The 22825-nt window shown below is 37.0% G+C and overlaps 1 protein-coding gene across 2 annotated transcripts; it reads right to left on the minus strand.

Annotated features, from left to right (window-relative positions):
- Positions 1–1361: 1361 nt before the first annotated feature.
- LOC129374209 (lysosome membrane protein 2-like) lies at positions 1362–22016 on the minus strand. Of its 2 annotated transcripts, XM_055052490.1 has the most exons (13): positions 21584–22016; positions 15106–15263; positions 14544–14691; positions 14196–14381; positions 13954–14045; positions 13126–13245; positions 8249–8427; positions 6082–6200; positions 5322–5395; positions 5172–5223; positions 4670–4822; positions 4474–4515; positions 1362–3515 (listed from the first exon to the last, which is right to left on the minus strand). In XM_055052490.1, exons 1-13 carry the CDS (start codon positions 21704–21706, stop codon positions 3411–3413), a joined length of 1551 nt encoding a protein of 516 aa, XP_054908465.1. In that variant the 5' UTR covers positions 21707–22016; the 3' UTR covers positions 1362–3410. The 2 variants fall into 2 exon arrangements, with proteins under 2 accessions (XP_054908465.1, XP_054908466.1); XM_055052491.1 differs by lacking the exon at positions 4474–4515 and having other exon boundaries at positions 21584–22013.
- Between the last annotated feature and the right edge of the window lie 809 nt (positions 22017–22825).

The raw sequence follows: 22825 nt of genomic DNA on the forward strand, positions 1-22825 counted from the left end.
AGTATGTTCCAGACATAATGCAGGATCTATTGCACTTCTGTCTTTTCTAAATCCAAATTGACAAGACTTAAACTTTTTCTTACTTTCTAAAAAATAAATTAATCTGTTATTTACCATTATATAGGTAACCTCGAGCTATAACTTTCAGCTGAATTAGGATCTTCATCAATTTACCAATGGGTATAAAGATGGCTTCCTTTCACTTATCAGGTAATATCCCTTCCTCCCACACCTTATTATACAATTCTAATAATATTTCTTTACTCACGTCACTAAGATTATTTAACATACTATAACTGAGTTGATCATTCTCAGGAGTTGATTTACTGGATTTCTTCAGTGCATTATTTAACTCTATCAAAGAAAACTTCATCATTATGAAATAATTCAATATGTCTGTCATATTATTTCACGTCCTCTTTTTTCTTTGTTATTTAGATTCTCTGTACCTCATCTTCGCCTTGTTCTCCAGTCAGTAATCACTCTACAACGTGGGGAACTACTGCCACCTTGTGGTCGTAATTCAGATAAACAAACAAAGTCGACAACAAACAAATAGAATGAAACAGAATACGGAAGCTCTCAGATTCACATAAAATAAGGAATAATAATAAAAATAAATTAATTTAATATGACTTAATAACAACACACTAATGCAAAAAATTTCAATATACTTATAAAAAAGTCCATTGTCTCCTGTCACTAGAACACAAAATCTGGTAATTGGAGAGTTGTTATGTAGATAACAATTTCTCGATTGTGAGTTAGTAATTGTAATATTCATCATAATGTTTTTGTCTTTAAGACACTGAACATCTCTGTTGCTTATTCTTAAAATATATATCATTATAAAACACAAAGGCAATGCTTTGAACTTGTCTTGCACTGTTGTCAGATAGATTTATTCATACAGCAGCCCTCAAACTGTTGGTTTGTCTATTGATGTTGCAAGTAGCCACAAAAGTGATTTACACTCATAGTCTTCACATTTTTATTCATTATAGTTTAAAGGAGCATTTAATCTTTATTCAATTGTACTACTTGTGAATGCTGTTCCACTCAGAGAAGATCAACATGGAGGAAGTGGGAAATACCCAGACCAAAGTAATCTATCTGTCTCCCGGTTTTGCTATCTATTTAACAGCTTTTAAGTCATTGCTAAACAAAAGGGCTATGTTGTCATTCGTTCGTCTATCTGTCCATCCGTTGATCTAGCTATACATCAATCCATCAAATCCATGCAACTCATCTCTCCGTATTTCCCTTCAAATCCGGTAAGCTACAGACTCTTCATTTTTGTAACTTTAAAATGACCAAACTGAGAAGCAAGCGGTGAGTGGCATGAAGTAATGAGACTGATCTACTGAAACTATGCTTTATTTTTGCGAACACAGTAAAAACATTGCTAACAGTCAACATTTCAAAAGCTTACAATCAGAGCAATATGTGGTTGTAGTAGTAACAATAATTTCACAGAACAGAACATTGTGATTAAAATTTGGTACAGAGAACCCCAGACTAGTATCTACATTGTCAGTGTTTTGGTTTTGTAAGTGTAACAAAAATAATTTACCCTCTTCCAGCCATTTGACAGATTTTTGTTGTATAATACTGCTTACTTTTCATTACAAAAGCAACAACATTTCTATCATGTCTATCCAGAAATGTACTGCTCATATGAAATAAAAATTGCAACAGCATTGGAGCTCCATTCAACTTTTTTTTTAATTGTTTGTAACTGGTTTGATCTAACATTTAAAAGAAAAAAAACTAATGAAGAAGGCATAAGCTCTCCACTGTTGTCTGATATGTACATTATGATTTTTCATTTTATGTGCATAGGGAACTCCTACCAGATCCCTCCTGTCATGTTTCAGGAGCAGTCATCACAGCTGGGGCTCATCACAGTTTCACTTGAATCATTCCACAGCATTTTCAAGATTGCATCAAAATTCACATCAAATAAAAACAGCCTCATGGAAAAAGAAAAAAAAAACTTCCATGAGTCTTATGTTCTACTTTTGCTTGAATCTGAAAGAAGAAGTCAAATCCATATGGCATAATACTCCATTTATAAAGAACAAATACAATAGAAGGCACACAATAATCCTGATCTTTACAAAGGCACGACTACAGCAGTTAAAATAATTTTCCGAATAACATGTTGGTTAGTAAAGGCATTTGAACAGCGTATTTAAAAACTTTCCGATAAAAGGGACGTTTCAGGATGTGTGAGAAGTTCTGCAGTAGATACTTCATGGCCTCTCCATTTAATATGAACCCAGTTTAGTGACACTGGAGAATCAGGTGTACAAGCAACAATGACCTCCTTATATGCAAAAATTGTACAGAGAATGTAATGATAAAAACAAATCAAAGCTTTTTTTACTCTGCCTAACTTTTCTATTATGCTTCTATTTTGACTTGAAGAGCTTCAAATGTACTATCCCTATGTTGATTTCTTGTCAAACTAATTATATTGTTTTCCGTAAATAAATGTCTGATGTAAAATATCAAACAGTTTATGATTTCTCAAAATAATGTTAGGGAGGGAAGGGAGTTTTTTGGGCTCGGCATTACCTTTTGCTTCTTGTATTAATTAATCTGGATTCATTTTAAACTAAAACATTAGGGGAGTTATCTACTCCAGAATACATATTAGATGAAACCTTTAAGCAAAACTTTGCTGCAAAAATTCTGAGTTATCACTTCAAGGGCTTGAGAAGCTCTATACTCAAATATTTCTAAATTAACATTTATAGTAAAAACTGCATGAAATGCCTAAGTTAACCAAATTTAAACAGTCCAAATACACAATGTTTTGTTTGAGTTTTGTCCCGATCACACACTAACAACAACAAAAAGCTGTTCAACTCCCACAGTCTATACAAAAAGCTCACTTCACATCATGACCATATGTACGTAGTTCTAAACGGACTACCTACATATAAAATAGTAAATGTTTTGCAACACTGAGTGAATAACAGGGAAATTGGACAAAATAACACTGAACTGATTGAAATGTCTTTAGAAAAAAAAAAAAAAAAGATTACTTGCAGTTTTGTGTCTCTCCTGCTTTAATAATGTTTGGCAGCAGCTTGGCAGGAGACCCCCTGAGAATGACAACTCTAGCTTACAAATACTACATTTACAGATGCCAATGAGCTGCTTCCCTAAATAACACTTGGTGCCTGGCTTAGGAGCACTTCATAATCTGACAGCACTGAGCTCTGACCAAGACAAGAATCCAGCCAGTTAAAAACAGATTGGCGGCACAAAACCTAAAAAGAACTGCTTTCAGGATTCCAATGGCTACACCTGGACTGTAGGTGGCATGTGCTTAATCAAAAAAAAAAAAAAAATGAATACATTGTGCTTAAATGAAAAGGATGCCACACCGCATTCCCTTGTTATTGCTCCGTTTTAGTCGTCATGCCAATGTAGTTTCCATTTTGGCCATCGTCTTTCTCCTTAGTGTTGACTCGTGAATAGGAGGTGTCCTCTTCAGTTGCGGTCTGCATTATTGAGGAAAAGATAAAAAAATATATATATCTTCAGTTTCGATTCTATGTTTTGAGTCTTTGGCTAAAAGGGCTGATGTTGTCTTTTGCACTGGTAAGCATTTAACATTTCTTGTAACGCTCCAGCATAACCAAGCTGTGTTAAAGTGTTACAACCAGGAGTGAGGGTGTTCTTTACTGTGTGCTGAAAAATTACATGCATTTCCAGAGAGAAGTTTTTCATCACTAATATGGGCAAAAGTGTAATTATAATTAGGTCTAATTAACCCTTCTGTTGCAACAGATGTTAACAACAGAATAAAACACCTGAACCTGGACCATGAATTCAAGTTTTGGTATTTTGCTCCAAGATTAAACTGACCCTCTTCTTGCCACCACATTTAAAATGTGCTTGAGGTGCTGCTTTATTCTAGTTGGATATTCAACCACTCTCATTGGCACAATTGCTAGATTTCATTTCAACAGTTTTGCTTCGCAACAAGCAGTAAGCTTTAAAAAAAAAAAAAAAATTTTTTTCATATATCAGAGATGAGAACTTTAGGATATTCACAAAATCTGCCCTGATGAATAGTTGAGAATCATGCCAGAAATTTCAGAAAAGCTTAAAAACTGTCTGGTTCAGGTAAATCTCGCTAAAAGACATTTCATATAGTTATGTTATGTACCATGTTATGTATTTATTTGAGCCTGCATTTACCTCTGTGGATGATTAAAGATTCACAAAATAATTCAAAATTGTGCAGCCAACTCTCGTTTCTGAAGCTTATTGATGTTGCACTTCCTACCAGTCTTGCTGGAAATAAGTGAATGGTTGAATAAATAATTTAAACCACAAAATTCATCTCCACAGTGACCACAAGTAAACTTCTCACTAGAACTGTGCGTCATGCATTTAGGCATTAAGTAATACAACAAAGAAATGAATGGATTGAAACAATGCAGCAAGACTTACAGCATAGGCAGCCTTGGTAAACACAATGCGCTTAACTCTTTTCTGCATAGAGATAAATGGTGATAAACACATGCGTAGAGACATTGGTGAGGGGTTAAAAAAATGTAATTAACAAGGATTAACACAAATTACTTTATAGGATCAAGCAAACTGCAAGGTGTTAGAAAGATGCCTGGTTAAGGAGGATGTGTTTTACCTTCTGTTGATGGGCCCTAACCAGGAGGATGATGAAGACAATAAGCATGATCCCACCTAGCCCCACAATAATGAGGGGGAAGTTGGAGCCCACATTGACAATCATGAGCAGCTTGTGCAACTTTGCTGCTGACGCATCATCGATCTCCACACTCTGAAAGTCAAGAAGTAGGTTATAGAGTTAAATGACAAAAAAAGAATATGGCAACATAATCTACGATAAGCTATGACCTGTTTTCATCAAGTCAGATAAGGATATGTCATTTGGTTGTACTGAATTCACTGTTTTAATCGTGATGGGAGCTCATTCTGGTACCCTAAACTGGGGTACCATCACCCTTAGCGAGGTTTAGGGTGCTGAACAAATCTAGTTAATGGCATAAATAAACTAGTTAATGATATAACATATTCTGATAACAAAAACAGAATACCTGTTTAACTTAGCATTTGTGACTTCACAAAAAGACTAGATCAAATACCCCCAACTATCTGTCATTTCTCACCTCATTGAGGAAAATAACAGGGAAGATTGTTTCATTCAATAGTTTAGTGTCCCTGTTGAAAAAGTGAAAAGAATGTGAAGATTCACATAAATAATATAAAGGTGCAAAAATACAGCAGTGTTAAGCCTAAACTGGGATGCAGATACTCACGGGTATCCAGAAATTTTGTTGATCAAGATGTTAACCTGAGCTCTTTTGCTTGCACGCACAATCACTCCAGTTGTCTGTCGGCAAAAAAATTACCAAATATTTATAATTATTATTATTATGTTAAATAAAAAGCGTAGGTGAACCTGATTAAGTTTGCTATCATATACTATAAGTGAATGTATTTCGGTAAATAATTTCAAAAAGTTGCTTTTTAAATGACATATTATTTGGAGTCATTGCACACAGTCATTGACTGAATGTTTTTTGTGTGTTAATCTAGATTATTAAAGTTTATAGCTGCTGAAATCCTAATATTAATCTTTTTATGAAATTAGACTGTTACATAAGAAGATATAAAGAAAATAAAGAAACCTACATTTCAGTACGAAATCGATTCATTAAAAGTCCCCTTGATTTGTCTTATGCAATAATGTAGTTTTTCGAAAATCTAAGCTTTATTGTTTTATGTTCTCTAAACCAATAAATGCTTGAAATAAATTTGTGTCTGGAAGCTGCAATATATAACTTTCACTTATTGAACTGAATTAGTGAAATAAATTGTTTTTAAATGTTTTTCCAACCTGCAAAAGACTGTATTCAAATCTACCTCTAATTATGTTAAGAGGGGGAAAAAATGCCTTATGTTATGGCCTCTGATGTTTCATAAAATGGTTACACTGCTGATTTTGAGCCAGTAGGTGGTGTAGCAATACATCTTTTTGGCATAAATAGAAGACAGCTATGCGTTCTTGTTGCTTACCGGGTTGAGGTCTAAAAATGTTTGGTGATGTTGCCTTTGAGGGGACATTCCTCCAATCGCTTCTACATATTTGTCCTCTCCCAGGTAGAAATGAGGAAAAGAGGCAACCACAGGGGCACCTACAAGAGGAAAAATGATTATTTTTACAAATAAGAACTACTTTAACCATAGTGTTTTTTGGCCAACTCACTGATTAAATACAGGGTATCCAAAAAGACATTCATTGGCCAATATATTAGGTATACCCTGCAAGTTCTGGTGCATCGTCCAGCTGGAGGTAGCCACCATAGGATTGGTGCAATGTGGCCATAAAGGAGTGGATATGTTCAGCAACAATACTCTGGTAGCCTGAGGCGGTCAAACAATCCTTGTTTGATATAAATAACAATAACAATATGTTCCAAGAAAATAATTCCCACACCAATATGCCGTCAGTCTAAGATGTTGATTATAGGAGGCAGAACAGATCCATGCTTTCATGTTGTTTTCACTCAGTTCTGATCTTCCCCATTGTCTGAATTATGAAGCTGAATTCAAGATTCATAGCACCAGGAAACACCTTTTCCAACCTGGTATTGTCTAATTCTAATGAATTATTTGACCTATTGTTCACAAGTCTTGAACAAGTCTTCCTATTCTCAACAAGGAGCTATGATCCGTGCAACTGCTGCCCAGTGAATATTTTCTCTCTTTTTTTGGCTCGTTCTCCTTGAGCGATACACGAAAATTACAGGAAATCGGCAGCTGTTGAAATACTCAGACCAGCCTGTCTGGTACGGACAACAATACCACATTCGAAGTCACATCAGTCTTCCCCGTTCTGTTTGCAATTGAACAGGTGTACTTAATGTCAGTCATATTAATGCTCTCCAAGCTGATCTTGTTCTTTATGTTTATGTGTCTAGGCACACACGGAGGTCATGAAAGTGAAGGCACACAGCCACAAACACACACACAGACAGACATACACACAGCTTGATAACTGCAAACACCGTTTTATTTCCTTACTTTTACGCTTGATTAAATCAGAATGTAACTTGGCCTTGGAAGTTAGAGATACAATCTGTCCTCAAAAGTTAATGTCCAAGACAAAAACATAGCAGTACACGAAGGGACAATAAATCAACTTGAGTAATGAATTAAAGGCTGTCTAGATAAAGAATCATTCTTTATCCAGACATTATTCCTTTTCCTCTTATTCTTATTATTCCCTTCCTCTTATTGTTAGCAGGGTCCCGTACTAGATAACACAGTTTAAAAGTAAAGAGTACAGACAAGAAACATCTTTTTTGCCTGAATTGCCTTTGCTTGGACATCATTCTGAGCTAAATTAATATATTTCACAGTTTGCACACTGCTCGTGTTTGTTGACAACAATAACAGGGGGAAGAGGGTGAGGTGATGACAAAGTGGAGCATAGGTGACAGATTTCCTTCTCTTGTGTTTGGCAGTGGATGCTGGACAAGAACATCGGCACACCCGCAGTCACCTGAGAGCAGTCTTCACGTGACAACCTGCAAGGTCACTCTAGAGCAAGCACGGCACTCGCTTTTTTTTAAAATAAATCAACACAGCCACGGGTGACCTTAATCCTCCACTCCAAAACTCCTCTTTGTTGGTGGCTAAACAAAACTCTTGACCTCAGCCGAACATTGACTTTTGCAAACTTTCAACATGTCACCACTTTTACTGCTGGGATTGTCAGCAGTATTAAATTTTTATCCCTATGAAAAGTATAAAAGTCCGATTTAACTCAATATTTTTTTTTTCCTGTGAAGTAAGTTGTTCTTTGAAATAGACTGCCCGGTAACGCCAATGAAACACATGAGTGATTTAGTGTCCAGAAACAAAGGCAGTAAGGTCATTCCTGATCAGATTCAAAGGTACAATCAGGTGACAGAGCTTACTGCCACATGCTGCAGGCCCAATCATGGTCAGATGGTGCCTGAGGTGTGGCCTGGGCTGCAGAGCTGCATCACGTGAGTCCTTCATGCTTAATTTTACTGCTGGTGATATAACTGAAACCCTACGCCCCTTTGTCGGCAATCAAAAAAATCAAAAAGGAGAGTAAAAAAGAAGAAACAAATGCTACAGCTAAAGCTCTTCAGATTCATGTAGGAGTTCAAACACAATTAAAGGTAAATGTGGCGCACAGGGTGAAAATTACCTTTCCGACAGGGGCTGACTTTGAGGACCCCAGTTCCCAGGCACTCTTTAGGGGTGACACAGAAACCTTTGTTGGCCGGGTTCTCGTCCTTGCTGGCCAAAACCGAGCGGGGAGGTGTGAAGCGGTAGGCAGGGATTCCTTTCACCTCAACATCCTTCTCAAACTCCATGTAGATAGTCCTAGAGAGCAGAGGAGAAGCTAAAAATGTTTTTGAAGTCTATGTTTTATTGTTTTAAAGATCAACATAAATATTATTGGACAATATCTTTATTAGTTTTAGAGCATTCAAATTCTTCCTATAATTTCTGACCAGCATTTGAACGTTTCGATTTATTCAAACCTCAATCTGCCAGGAGTTTGATTAATTATCGACTTAAATGTGGTTTATTCCTCCGTGTGACTGCCATACAATAGCAAGGTAATGATGATAAAATTACTCTGACTATTAGTAAGACCTGAGGGAAGGCAAATAAATCTGTCATTAAAATAAAAGCACTTTGTTAAAGCTTAGTATTGATAATATGCTCTGGGTTGCCTGATTGAGCAGCGAGTTCAACAGCACCAAATCCTCCCGAATCTTCCTTTGCTTTCTCTGAGCCCTGTTCAGAAAGTGCTTTCAGCTTATCAGCTTCTATTGTTGCTTTTTGGTAATTCACACAGACTAAACAGAAGGAGCTCAGTGCGACATTAGTGTGTGCTCCCACAAGTCGTTCAAAGTTACAAGCGTCAGTAACAACAGTGCCATTGATTTGTGGATGTACTTTCACACAGGAAAAAAAAAAGTGCAGAATAGGCACATTAGACCTGGCTTTAAATGTGATGTGTAGCAATGATTGGCCAACAATTATACTTTTTTTTATATGACATCCTACACAATGGCTTTTTCTTTGTGTTTTGAGGGGAAATACGCACAAAACAGTGGGAAATTGTGATTTGGAAAGCAAGATAAGGCTTGTTTACAATTTTATCCACTAATAAACTCTGCAAGCTGTAACCTTAATTTGTACTCAGCCTGCTTTAAGTCGTGTGTTTGAAAACTAATGTTGTATATAGCATTCTCACAATAAAAATAGTGGTGGCAGAATCATACTGTTAATATTTATTTTTTTAAATAGGAACAAAGAAGCTGTAAAAATGACCAAAAACACTTCAAACAGATTCCAAGTCTCATATTAGCTTTAGCATAACCATTAGCTACAATAAAATGGTCAAACCATAGTTATGTCTCTTCCTGGCCCAGTCAAAGTCCAAATCTAAATTAACTTGAGAATTTGTGGAAAAATTTGCAAAAAAAAAAAAAAAGTCTATTCAATCTGCATGAACTGAAGCCAATTCGAAAAGAAGAATTTCAGTGCTTCTGAAATAGAGAGAAAACTCTTCATCCTCAATGACTTGAATAAGTAAAGGAGCTTAAAAGATAGACAAAAAAAACTCTGACTGGAACATCCCCACAAAAATGAAATTCTTTCCTTATTTTCTGTCAGAGCAGTGACTTTTTGTGCTAAAAGAACAGAAAATCAAATGGAACTGTCCACTTCCCAAAACTTGTTCACAAAGCCGTAAAGCATACTTGGACCTTGACCCAACAATGTAACAACACACAATTGTGACACCAGAAAACTAATTTTTAATAGAAGAATTTGTTGAAGTTTAGTGAGATTCCAGCTGGATGTGTCTGGATAGGTCTAAACTGTTTCATTCTCTCCAAAAGTACATTTGGATGAAATCCTGCATGCATTCTCAAGCTCAGGCCTGTCCTCAAGCGTCAAGTCTCAGTTAACATTTCTAACATATTTGAATTTCTTAAAATGGTTTAAAAGTTATCATTTAATACATACGTAAATAAACAAAATCACAATTTGTCACAGCCCAGATTTAAAAAGCAGGGCCATTTAACCAAGACAAAGCTTCTTAGTAAAATGAATCATATTTAATCTTTACTTGATCTTATTAGGGTTTTATTCTTATCTGTCTTTCAGTTCTGTTTCTTTATGTTAGAAATCTTACAACACTTCATAGGAGAATCACATTATTGTGAGGGGCCCATCCTTTTTCTGTGAATAACTGCGGCTACATAGTGTGAGGGGAATCTGGACCATCCTCAGCGAGAACAAAGCCCTCCATACACTGTCTGCCAACTGACTGGGAGGAAACAAGGCACACCAGTAGTGCATCAACACTATGTAGACCTTTTCTCTTGACCTTTGGGAGAAAAGCCAAGGAAAGCACCTAAAGCGCTTTCCTTCGACTGGACTGGGAATTTCTGTCTTGTACTCATAATGAGAAACAAGCACCAATCTGAAGAGAGCTTAGATCAGCTGAGCAAACACTTAAGCTTCGGTTGACTACATTTTGTCGTAATTGCAGCAATCTTGTTGGTATGCTTATCCCAGCTTTGTAAATATACAAATATTTGCCCATTCCTCTTGGTAACTTTGCTTCAGCTCAGTCATATTGTTAGGAAAACATCCCCAAACATAAATTTTCAACTCTTGCCACAGATTTTCAATTGGATTTAGGTTTGAACTTTTACTCCACCACTATCGCACTTACAAGGGTCAGTGCTGGTAGAGCTGGTTCCACATTTATTGTTGTCCTATGAACCATACTCTGTTGAAGTAAAGCTTCTCCACAACGTGACGCTGGTACCGCCAGGTTTCACCAGGGTGATTGTGTATTCAGGAGGATGACCTACTTGTCAATTTATTATTTTTTTGAGCTCAGAAAATTCTTCTTGTGTCCGCCTACACGGCTTGTCTCAAACTTTAAACAGGACTTGTGAATTCCAGATCTGTTAAATGTGTGGATAATAGCTGCTCTGTTGAATAATCCTCTCCTTGCCTCGGCTGTCAGTTCAGGTGAAGGACCTTGTCTTGTGAAGTTTGCAGCTGTGCAAGCCTTCCCTCACTTCTTCAAGCTGAATATTGTTGTGCAACCCAGCTTGCTCTTCAAATTGTTAATCGTCAAAGACGTTGAAAATGTTTCTTTCCACTTCTCAATTATGTTGTAGCAAAAAAAAAAAAAAAGAAACCCAAAAAACTTTTGAGAAGTTGGTTGTACTTTGACACAATGTGAACAAGTTCAAGGATTATGAATTCCTTTTCAAATATTCATACTTCTAAATTGGTTATTTCTGATTCAGGGGAATCCAAAAGGATCTTCAAAACCCTTAGTGGCTATGGGGGAAGATAAACCTCAGATAGAAGAATGGTATTTAAACAATAACACCTGTCTGCAGTTTGTCAAAACTTTGCAGCTTTTGCAGGTCAGCTGTCAGTTACTGGAGCAAAAGGTCATTACCCCATGAGCTTGCAGATGGGAATCCTGGCACTTTTTTTTATCTAGCAGATCAGTCTCAGATGTCATGCAGCACATGTTTTACCACTCAGCTACAGGCGTCACACTATAGTAAGTATGTAAAGGGTCAAAACAGTATTTCTTCTTCTTCTTCAAATTATTAAAAAAAACAAAAAAAAACAGGAACAAGGAGGGAAGTCTCCCCTTTGGTCATTAAAGCACAGTCAGACACAATGACATCATTAGGGATAAAGTAAGTGTGTGAAAGAGTTTTGAAAATTTGGGTGAGGGGTCGTCGGCACACATCCAACCAGAGCAAAAGGTGCTTGCTCTATTACTCTACCAGATTCTTTCCTCGCAAACAAAAAGAGGAAGATGTGGGCCTCATTACGGATAAGCACAAGGCACATATGTTTTGCAACAAACACGGATTAACAGTTGTGAAATCAAACTTAAATGGACTACTTAGATTGTTAATAAGTAAAAGGTTATTCTCCACACAGATCAAGCTTTGAGCACAGAGATTTCAACTTACACCTTTGTTTACCAAAACATTCGTTCCGGAAATGTCAGGTTAGCATTAAAAAAAATATATTTGATTGATACTAGGTTTTTATCAAACATGAAATGCCTCCACTGCATGGGAAGCCAGCAATTAAAAGGAGGTTTGGTGTGGCCTTATTTGGATGTGATCACGATGCTGTAAATGGGATCCAAAACTGGTTTCGAGAACAAAACATATTGGTATTTCCTCGCAAATAATAATTTGAACTCAACATTGTGTCAGGCAATGGGGTACAACCCTAATCTGTTCCTGTTAATCACATTTCTGGTCATTAGAAGAGATGTGGATTCAATGGAATAGAAGTCCCTGTGCAAAGGAAAATATTGTGTCATTTCTCTACAATGCAAGTTGTTCCTTTAGTTTCTAACAGTAGGAGCTCAAATAGGAGATGGTTCCATCTCCGGTGGAACCAGCTCTTATTTTTCTACCAAAGCTAAACACTCAGTGTACTTTAGGCTTACAGCTTTCTGTTAAGAGCGATTCAGATAATCCTTAGATATAACTGTATCTACAGATTGCTAATGAATATTATGACCATCCTACTATCTTTCCTCCCTACTTTCCATTAATGCAGAACTTCCAATTGCTTAACTTTGTGACTCATCTTTAGTATGTTCTTCTGGCTCAAAGCTTCTGGCTATATTTCCTTCCTGGACTCAGTCATTGACAAACCAATTGCTGTGATTAACTGTCTCTAATTTCTTTGTTAGTAATCCTGGAATCCTGGCATTTAGCATTTAGCTTTGAATCTTTGCATGTTGGGGTCTACCCAGAGCTAGTGTTTGCTCTAATCCATTTTTTCTATCATCTTTCTTTCCCATAGAAAGTCTTCCTGGTACAATGCTTCTGTACTTCACTCCGGAATAGAGCCATTAGATAAAATCGCCTTGAACTGTATGTATTTTCTTTGCTGTTTTTCCCTGTAGCAAATGAAGGTGGAAGGATCCTGCCAAAGTCTTTATATCAAAGCACATAAAAGGTCACACAGGAGGGTGGTCTGGTCCTGAACTTTTACCTGCACAAGTCAGGAGAGAAGACATAAAGACGTTCGCTCTTGTTTAGCAAGGGATGGAAAGCACTTCCGTCTGATCCAAGGATGCTGTTGCTCTCATTAGTTGACCAGTATTTGAGCATCCTATAACACAAAATTAAATTAACATTGTCCTTTGTTGCCAACAAACCAATCACAACTGTTCATATAGCCTGTATTTCCCTCTTTACGGATTGCTTAGGTTTTTGCTAAATTCAGCACATCGATCCAAGTTAATTGTTGAATTTATGAAGTTATGTGTGGTACCTCTTTGTTGCCAGCATTAGAGAAAGGTTTAGCAAGCTATTTTATTTTGCACAGATAAAGAGGTCCCAGATAAAAGAAAAAGCACAAGATGTTTTCCAAAAATCACATTTGTTATGTCAACATGTTTGCTATGCTCATCTTAGAAATGATCAAGAATGGTTTAATCTACAGCACTTCAAAGCACAGCATCCCTAGTGCGAACGGGTAATTATAGCACTTAAGGATAAGAAATTTGGATAAGATAAGGCTATTTGAAAGTCTTTTGAGAAAATCCAAGTAACAGGATGTTCAGTCCAGATTTCTGTGGTAAGAGAAAGCTTGTTGGTTGCAAGACCAACAAGAAAAAAAGTGAAAGGTAGAGATTACCCAACACACACCTATTCTATTAAAAAAATACTTTATTTATCCCAAAGAGAAATTAAATGTCACAGCTCATATCATCCCAGTGTCTTCAAAGTGAGCTGCGACCCCCAACATGCTGCCACAATGAGAAGAGCGATTCTATTGTGTCCTGGGTGTGTTTGTGTGAGGCTGCATCAGTGTTACCTTTCCCCTTTATATGTTTCGATGCGTGCATAATCTAAGTAGTTCTGCGTTCCGGTGTGGAAGACATATTCTCCGTCGCTGCTTTCATTTTTCTGTGCCAAACCAACATTGAGCTCATTAAAATGACATTTTCTTGTGTGATGGTAAGAGCAAGTTTAGATAACAATGTCCTCTCTCTTTTGTAAAATTGCTAAAATACAGGAGAGCTTTTATGATTTTATGGTTGTTAAACCTGTACATACCTTGTGCATGAGGCCAAAAACCCGCTCCACATCGGTACCGGATGAGGCAATGCGGTCCAACAACGCATCTTCATAACCCCAAAGTAATTCCTGAACACTTCGAGTGGTGAAGAGACGACTTTTGGTGCCTCGTATCATAAAGTTCAAAAGAAAGCTCTTGAATCCCTGCGCCTTGTTCATTGCAGCCTGGAGTCAAGAATTTGAACAGATATGAGAAAATAAAACCGATTTTGCAGGATATGCTGGTGGTGAGCAGAGCAATGCAGTGGGAGTACACACTCCCCTTTACCCCAGTTGGATTCCCAATCTTTGTTTCCACTTATCTCCAACCTTTAAATAAGGACTCACCCAAATGGGGATGTTGATAGTGGTGATGTTATCCACATATGGGTCACCAACAGACTTATCCCTCACGAACACAAAGCTTTTGGCGTTGTACGCCGACACCTTTGTATTATTGTCCAACATGGTGACGTTGTCCTTATATCTGTACTCTCTGTACAAACAGTCATTAAAAAAAAAGATTACTTTTCTGTTGAATGGGACATTAAATCAATATTAAATTAGAGGAAAAAAAGAACACTAGCTATTGGTACATCCAACAATGCCTCTTACATACAGGTAAAAAGAAAATACAGTTTTTTGTTTTTTTTTTAAAGTTGTTCAGTGATTACGGCTCACGTTTTTCTTGTTTTGTTTGGAGTTTTTTTTTTTTTGCACATTAGCTATTAATGTTTTATAAAAAAAATATTAATTTATTAAAAAAAGTTGTATAAAATGGTCCACATTTTCTTTCCCTATTACCACAAAATAAAAAGAATATTTTGTTATAGCGTGATCAAAATGAGCATGTCGCTCTGCAAAAAGACGTCTCAAATTTAAAAAGTTTTCTGTTTCTTTTTTGACTTACCTGTAGGTGTAGGGTCCGATCTGGTTCACCTCTGGTTTTTCCCCTTTAAGGACCTCTTCTTCATTGGTCACATTAAAGAAGAAAAACTCCATGAAGACAGGAGGGGGAGGGGCTTTCCATGACTCGAACACGCGGCTACCTTCCACTAAAACAATTTCCTATTGAGAAGAATGAACAAAAATCACACAAAAATAATGAAACTATATACAATGCTTTTTGTAGCTTTTTTCTGAAAGTTTAAACCAATGAAAAAAGAAAAAAAAACATTCCTGAACTGCTTAAAATGTCTTCGTAGCTATTGCTTTGCATCTGCTGCTTTTCTAGGTCATTGTGCCCAATTGCAGCAAGTTTGGTATGCATTTTCAACAGAACATCAGACACTATTTAATTTTTTGTATCCTCTGAGCAAAGAAAATGAGCTCGCTGAAACCTTCCACATCGGAGCATACAAATGATTCGTGGACCACTGGATGTGTTTTAATCGTATGACTGTTCTTGCACGATGAACAGTGCTTCGCCACAGCAAGCACATGTTTTGAATCTGGAGTTTTCCCAGTACTCTTGCAGTAAAAACAACCCCAAGAAGAAAAACATCCTTCTGGGTGGGTGCAGGGGAATGTGTGTGTGTCGGTCAACAGCATTGGCTCTGGACATAAATGGTGTGAGAGGGGACCCTTCCACCACCCCATTGTCAGTAGTTTCCCTTGACGACAGGCACTTGGAGAGACCGCCCGACAGATCATGTGATGCATGGAGCCTGAAGCCCACTGTTTGTGGGGCACCTTGATGATCTGAGCCACATTCCTCAGGATATAGCTTTTTGAGGCCCCAGAGGAGGAGCACTGCCGACCACCCTGCTTGATTATACAGTATGATGAAACAAAGGTATTTTTTCAAACTACAACTCAAGGAATAAGAATAGAGTTGGGACTGGTCTTTTTCCAAGCAGCAAGAAAAGAGAAAAGATGACATGACCTAATTTTGTCAAATTTATCATAGGCACCAAGCAACTTTTTCAAGAGAATAAAAATCCCCTCCTTTTTAGAGTCCCTTATTACTTGCGCTATAACACAAAACCTTAACCGAGTCGCCAAGGATTACAAAGTTGTCGCTTAAAATTGCACAGCATGCTACATGAAATACATGGGAAACAGGAACAAAAAATCTCTCTCATCTCTGTTCATCGCTACCCTTTCACCACACCCAATACATAAACACACGTGGCAGGTGAATACAAAAACACACATTGAAACCTGTGCTTTGATGTGGCGATGTTCAAATACATACTGGACACAGCTGGAGGCAGTTCTGAGAATCTTCCAGTAGAGCCATAAAAGTTTTACAGTCTTTGAAAGTGTTTGCCTCTTCCTGCAAAGCAAAATAATCTACAGCATTGTGGAAATTAAATGTAGTAAAATAACCAAATTTATAATGAGTCTGATTCAGATTTGTTCTTGCCTTTGGGGTCCGACAATAACAACAGAGAGATTGAGCTGGAGTATTGGAACAAAACTTTCCGAACTAAAGTCACACACAGTGAAACCTAGAGATTTTTTCAAGAATTTCTTTTTTGACACAATTTGTTGTTTCAGACTTGCAGACAAAATCGGTTTTCAAAGGATGATTTTTGAAGAGAATAAATCAAATCTATTAAACTTGACAGCAAGAAAAGAGCTCAAAAAGCATCACAGTATGTTTTATCTACCAGTCATAAAAAACAATTTCTAAGGATTTGGGACTAAACCTTTCAAAGAGTGACTGGCCAACTAAATAACTCCAACAGGGCATCAACTCATCCAGGAGGTGGATAAAGAATCATTCTAAAGCACCACAACCCTCACTTAAATATGGCCAAATTGTACTTTTCAAAATAACAATTTAATTTACCAAGGGAAAAACAAGAAATGTGGCATAATATGTAGTGTGCGGTTCAAAATATACCCATGCTATTTGGTATGTTTCAACTCAAATTATTTTCTTCATACATATTCTCAGCAATGCAAAAATAAAGATATATTATCAGTCGTCCCTCGACGACCTTTGACAACCCCTGAGGACCCCTGATACTTATCAGTCGTCAAGTCAAACAAGTTGTTGCAAGTCAAACAAGCAACTGTTTGTTGCTTGGACAAAAACAGCTTTTTTAAATATTATCATACTAATACTAACATTATCATACTAATATTATGTATCAAGACATTTTAATACATCATAATTAATATTTAATACTATTAAGTTGTGTGTTTACCATACAAATGTGTTTAACCTTAAAATGTGGATGTTATTTATAAAATGTATTTTCTTTTTTAGAAAAACAAAAAAAAAACACAGATGAAATTAAAATTGTTAAAACAAAACAGAATAACAAAATAATTTAACATTTAAATTCATGCTATGCACAAAAAGACCAAAAGTATGTGCCATTTATATCAGCACAGCCAATGTTATGCAAAAATAAAAAATTGAGGGTCACAGAAGAGTTCATAAAAAAATATTTAATAACATATTTTCCAACTGAATCAGTTGAAGAGAAGAACTGCAACAAGACTCAACCAAAAGATACAATTATTGATGACTTGAGTTCATTTTATTAAATGATTCTGCTAATAAATCTACGTTATTGATTCTATGGAAATGCTAGTATTCTGTTATTTTCCAAAGGATGATTTAAAAACCTCTCACCTAAAAGGAACCTGATCCTTGCAATGGAGAAGCAGGCTTGATGTGAAACTAAAAATGAATGTGTAGTGTGTGATAACACTAACATCAGAGTAATGTCATTTTTCTGGCTGCACTGTTATCATAGTAAGGTGAACTTTCTGAGAAACCTTTACAATAATATTGAGAGGTTTCAGCATCTTTAAACTCAAGGAAACTGCTAAAATATTTAAGGAGGAGGTAGAGGATATTGACCCTCAAAAAAATATTTGTTGGGTGTAAAGAACATTGGAAAGCTGTTCATGACAATTTATCAATGCCGCAATGTAAAATTTGAGAAGTTATGGGGGAAATTCTTTTTATTTTATCTATTTTTTTATATGTGACATGTACCTCGTTTATTCTAACACCTCTACTTCTTATTGTAAATTTTTAATTCAGGAAGTAAATATTTCCACCTGTCATCAAAATTTTCAGCAAGGCTGAGGTTCTAAATTAAACGTTTGTTTATATAAAAATTACATATAATTTTTTAACTTAAAAAAATACCTAAATTAAATGTGGTGCACATGAGATAATATGTGTGCACCACATACTATCTCGTGTGTGAGAAAGTTTATTTATTTAATTTTTTTTGTTAAGCCTGCCTCTAAGAAAAACACTTTAAGTTGTCCAGGCTGGATGCAATTAATAGGTATTTGTTTCACTGGTTCTGAGTCACTTAACATCTTAACTGTTATCTTCAAAGTCTAGATCCTACAAGAGTATCAGTTTTCCCCTCAAAATATTGTGGCTAGTTTTATGATCTCAGCAGAAAATCAAAACTGATTCCTAGTGGGAGACAAAACTAAAACATGGACTTTGGTGTGTCAACTGTAGTCAAAGCAATGAATCAATTCTGCAGCCTCTACAAATGCAGTCACAATCCCAACTTCATTTCTCCATTTCTGTAAAGATTTTAGTTGTTTTTGCTGTCATTTTAAATTCCATCAGGCTTTCTTATCCATATTTACAGTAACGTCAGGAGACGTTGCCAAGTCTTCCCATGACTCCGCTTATTTCTGCATCAACACATAAATCTGAGCCCACTCCCCCAGAAGGTAATTATTTTGTTAATGTGATGATTTAAGAGAAATTACTCTGCTATAATTTTAGGCCATTATTACAAGACATGTTTCCATTGCAGCGCATCGTGATTGGTTGATGACTTTTGACAAATATTCCTATTCTGATTTAAAACAAATATATTTCTCTGACACTGATCAGTTATCATAACATGAAGAACATTCCTGACTAGCCCACTGACATATAAAATAAAATTGTGATGCCTAACTCCTGAGGGACGACTACCCTAAATGTTTTAGAGTCATATATCTAATTCAAGTGTATTTTTTTTTTCCTAGCATGCCATCAAGTGCTCGAAGGCTGCAAATTAACCACTCTTTATGTGTTTCCCAAACATTTTAGTTGGGGAAACACCTAAAGGAGGATCACTGACATAAACCATCTCTCATTAGGTCTAACTGTATGTTTTGGCTTGATGCCCTGCTGTAAAATAAAGCCTCCGCCTCAAGTGTTTTCTGAGGTGGAGGCTTTATTCCAGGACTGCTTTGTAAAATTAGTAGAACATACAACTAATAGTTTTGCTGACAGATTCCTTCCACCTGAGCAATGCATGTTAGCAGTCCCTTCAAAATTGCCAGCTCAGATGGTGACTATAGGTTGGGCTACATCTGTTGTCTTTTAATACTTTGTTTTGCAGAAAGAAAATTTTTTGAATATTTTTGCTGTGTTTTGGACTCGCCATGTGCGAATCTGAGTATCTTGTGGAAACAATAACAAGTTGCCTATATTGCTCTGTACACATAGTTCATTGAATCGGCCGCCTCTGGGAATGAGTTCAAACATCTGCAAGCCCCTTTGAACCAAAGCATTGGAAAAGTTGAGCCAAAGGAGGCAAATATGTGTAGATGGCAATGTTGATGTTCTCTTTTCTTTGAACAGCAGAGATAAAATTCTTATTAGAGCTACAGGCACTGATCCCGCCAATGAGCAAATGATATTGTTAGTTGCAAAGGGGACCACAACTGAGAGTTCATTACTTCAATGCCTTTGAAGAAAGGAAAAGCTTGGATAGCAAGTTGTTTACAATTGATTAGGAATGTATGAGATGTAAAGCATTACAGCAACAACAAAAGCAACATCAAAACACAACCAGGCACTAAAAGATGGGGCAGAGAAGAGATGAGACATGACAGGAAGAGACTGACCAACTTTATGATCTCAACACAAAAGGATTTACCAGCTTTATGGCTAGACTCCCTCTACTGGTCACTTCCATATAGCATTCTGCTTAAAATCAGGAATCATTTCTAAATAATACAAACAAGTGTCAAACAAAGCAGTGCAGACAACACAAAGCAAATGCAATAACTTTACAAAAGACGGTTAATTAGTGATTAATTATTGGCCTACTTTTCACAACTATTACACACTACAGACAATCTGTCTCTAGTATTCAACTGAGATAATCAACTAAGCCACTTTTAGTAAAACTGCTGACAATTTATTTACTATATTTGACTGAAATCCTTGAAATATGTCAAATTTATGCAGCACCAGCAAATACATGCAGAAACCTGCCAGCACAACTCTTATTTTGCAAAAGTAGGCTCTATGGCAAAGTTTGTCAACACAGACTTTTACTGCATGCAGAAGGAGTAAAAATTGCTGGTTTCATTGTGCCAGCCACCGAACCCACAATTCCTAGTAAGTCATCCGTCCGCAACTTCTTGTAAAAACCTCTACTACTTTGTAGCAGCTCAACAACTGTAATTTACTAAAATGTGTCCCTATAAAGCTTATGTTGCAAAAGTTCAATGAATTTGCTGCTTCATTTTATGGAATCAAGTTGAGCCTCTTGGCCAAAATGCTTATGAGCTAGCCATGAAAGCAAAGAGAACACAGAGATTTTTACATTTTTAGGCTTTTTATATATATATACATTTAGGATAAAAGCATAACAGTTCTTTGCAAATATATTACTGGCCATTGAACTGTCCCACATTTTGTCACATTACACACCCTAACCCTTCCACTGTTGCTCTCTAGATGTATATCAAGGCTGAACGTCTGACTAAGTCTCACAAATTTCCCAACTTCTAACAGGTTTTCTTCCAGGAGTCCCTGGTATTTTGTGCAGCATTTATCTACAAATACTCAGACTGCTTTCCCTGTAGAAGAAAAGCATCCCTCAAATGATGCAGCCACCTCCTTTTGAGTCTCAATGTAATTGCTGTGTGCGATTATTTGGCATTAAACCAAAAAGTTGAAGATCTCAGCCGAGCACTATGTTCCTCTAGAAGTGTCCTATGTGGACTACAGCTTTCATGCCACAACAAAAGACAGTTTTGTAAATACAAATGTCTAGAATTTTCATTCCACTGAAAAATATTGAGGTTTCGGGTTGGAAGGTGATGGAAATATGGCATTTCTTTGTTGTTTTGTTTTCTCATAAGGCTATGCTATCATTTCACATTTGGCTTTCATTTTAATAGGACTATCTATTGAATCAAAAACTACAATTTTCCATATTAAGTAGAATCAAACATCATATAAGGATTATGTGATTACAATCTAGTAATAACTGAAGCTGTACATAACTGAAGACAGTACAGGATCTGTAGGGTTGGTTCACACAATCACATCATTGTTAGGCTTTTACCACATGTGGCAACGAGTGAACTTTACTCCCCCTCTATATAGAGAGACGGCAAAGTCGCTGAATAAAAGTGAAACTCAGAAGGTTCAAGTTTTCTACCTTTTTCAGGCGTTTGTGCATCAAACTGCGGAACACTTGAGCCACCATCAAGGCGATTCCACTGACCAGCAGGACGGCGCAGATGGCCCCCACCGTGTAGATAGCGCAGGACCTTCGCGTCATTGTTGGCAGATGCAAGCAGCAAGACTGAAGGATGGATGGATGGAAGGATGGACAGGTTAATTTCCTTTCACCGAGAAAGTTTTACACCATCTTACTCCAGCGCCCTACAAAAATGTGCCTCTTGCTCTTGTTTCGTTTTTGAAATGAACTTTGCCCAGTAGAAAAGTTGAGGGAAAGTTTTGAGCAGGGTTTGCGACAGACGTCCCACCACCACGCTTTGCAGGGAGGCGCTCTTATGAGTAATGAAACCACGCGGTTCCTTTTCTGTGTCGGAGCGAAGCACATGAATTAAAAACTGAAGCGCGGCGTATTTGTAGCGGACTGCCGAGCTTCTCCCTCCTCCAAGCCACGAGCCCTCTGATTGGCTCCAGCGGTGGGAGCGCAGTGGGCTGAGGACGCTCTTCTCTCTCGGGCGCAACCTATAATAACCTTAAAACTCCCTCCCAACCCCCCCAACTTCAAGAATTTCCCTGGTCGGATTCACAGAGGTGGAAGCATCAGAGGAACTGGAGCTGCACGTATAAATGACATTTTATTAAACTGTTAACAGGTGCTCATCTTGAGATCATGTCTCTCTTTCATTAAAGAATATTGACTGCACCTAACAGCGATGTGAATCCATGGTATTCATTGTTATGGGTTTGTTTTGACACTTTCCTGAAAATGAAAGTGTTTAGGTACAGGCAGAAACACCCAGGTCAAAAATTCGAGTTCTTCATTTCAACTCACGCTGTTAAAACCGAACAAACTCATTTTCGGTTTATTCGGTGGCGCTATTTCCACGCGAGGCTTGCTTTTCTCAACTGAATGTGTCTCATACAAACAGAAGCAAAATAAATAAATAAATAAATACATGATCTTAATGCTGCACTCAAAGATGATGTACACTGCTCTGCATTTTATCAACCAAAGAAAAAAAGTAACAGTGTGTCAGCTGACTATCAGGCTGACACCTTGTCAGACAAGGTCAGCAGGGAGAGGATTTAGTGTGAAATGACAGTCCTTTCAAATCACTGTCCTCTCAAACTAAATCTTTCCCCAGCTTGAAGGGTTTGCAGTGTTCTAATAACATCTGAAAATTTGTAAAACAACAAGGACAGATAACATACACATCATGTT

Source organism: Poeciliopsis prolifica, unplaced genomic scaffold (genome assembly GCF_027474105.1).
Source record: "Poeciliopsis prolifica strain line A6 unplaced genomic scaffold, Auburn_PproV2 SCAFFOLD035, whole genome shotgun sequence".
In the NCBI taxonomy this organism is placed as follows: domain Eukaryota; kingdom Metazoa; phylum Chordata; class Actinopteri; order Cyprinodontiformes; family Poeciliidae; genus Poeciliopsis; species Poeciliopsis prolifica.

Bases quoted from the DNA above. Each gene is read 5' to 3' on its own strand.
- LOC129374209 (XM_055052490.1), bottom strand. From the start codon at position 21,706: ATGACGCGAAGGTCCTGCGCTATCTACACGGTGGGGGCCATCTGCGCC. The intron at 15,264-21,583 runs GTAGAAAACTTG...TCTTCTCAATAG, and splicing joins TGCACAAACGCCTGAAAAAG to GAAATTGTTTTAGTGGAAGG. The intron at 14,046-14,195 runs GTATGTACAGGT...GGTTTGGCACAG, and splicing joins TTTTTGGCCTCATGCACAAG to AAAAATGAAAGCAGCGACGG.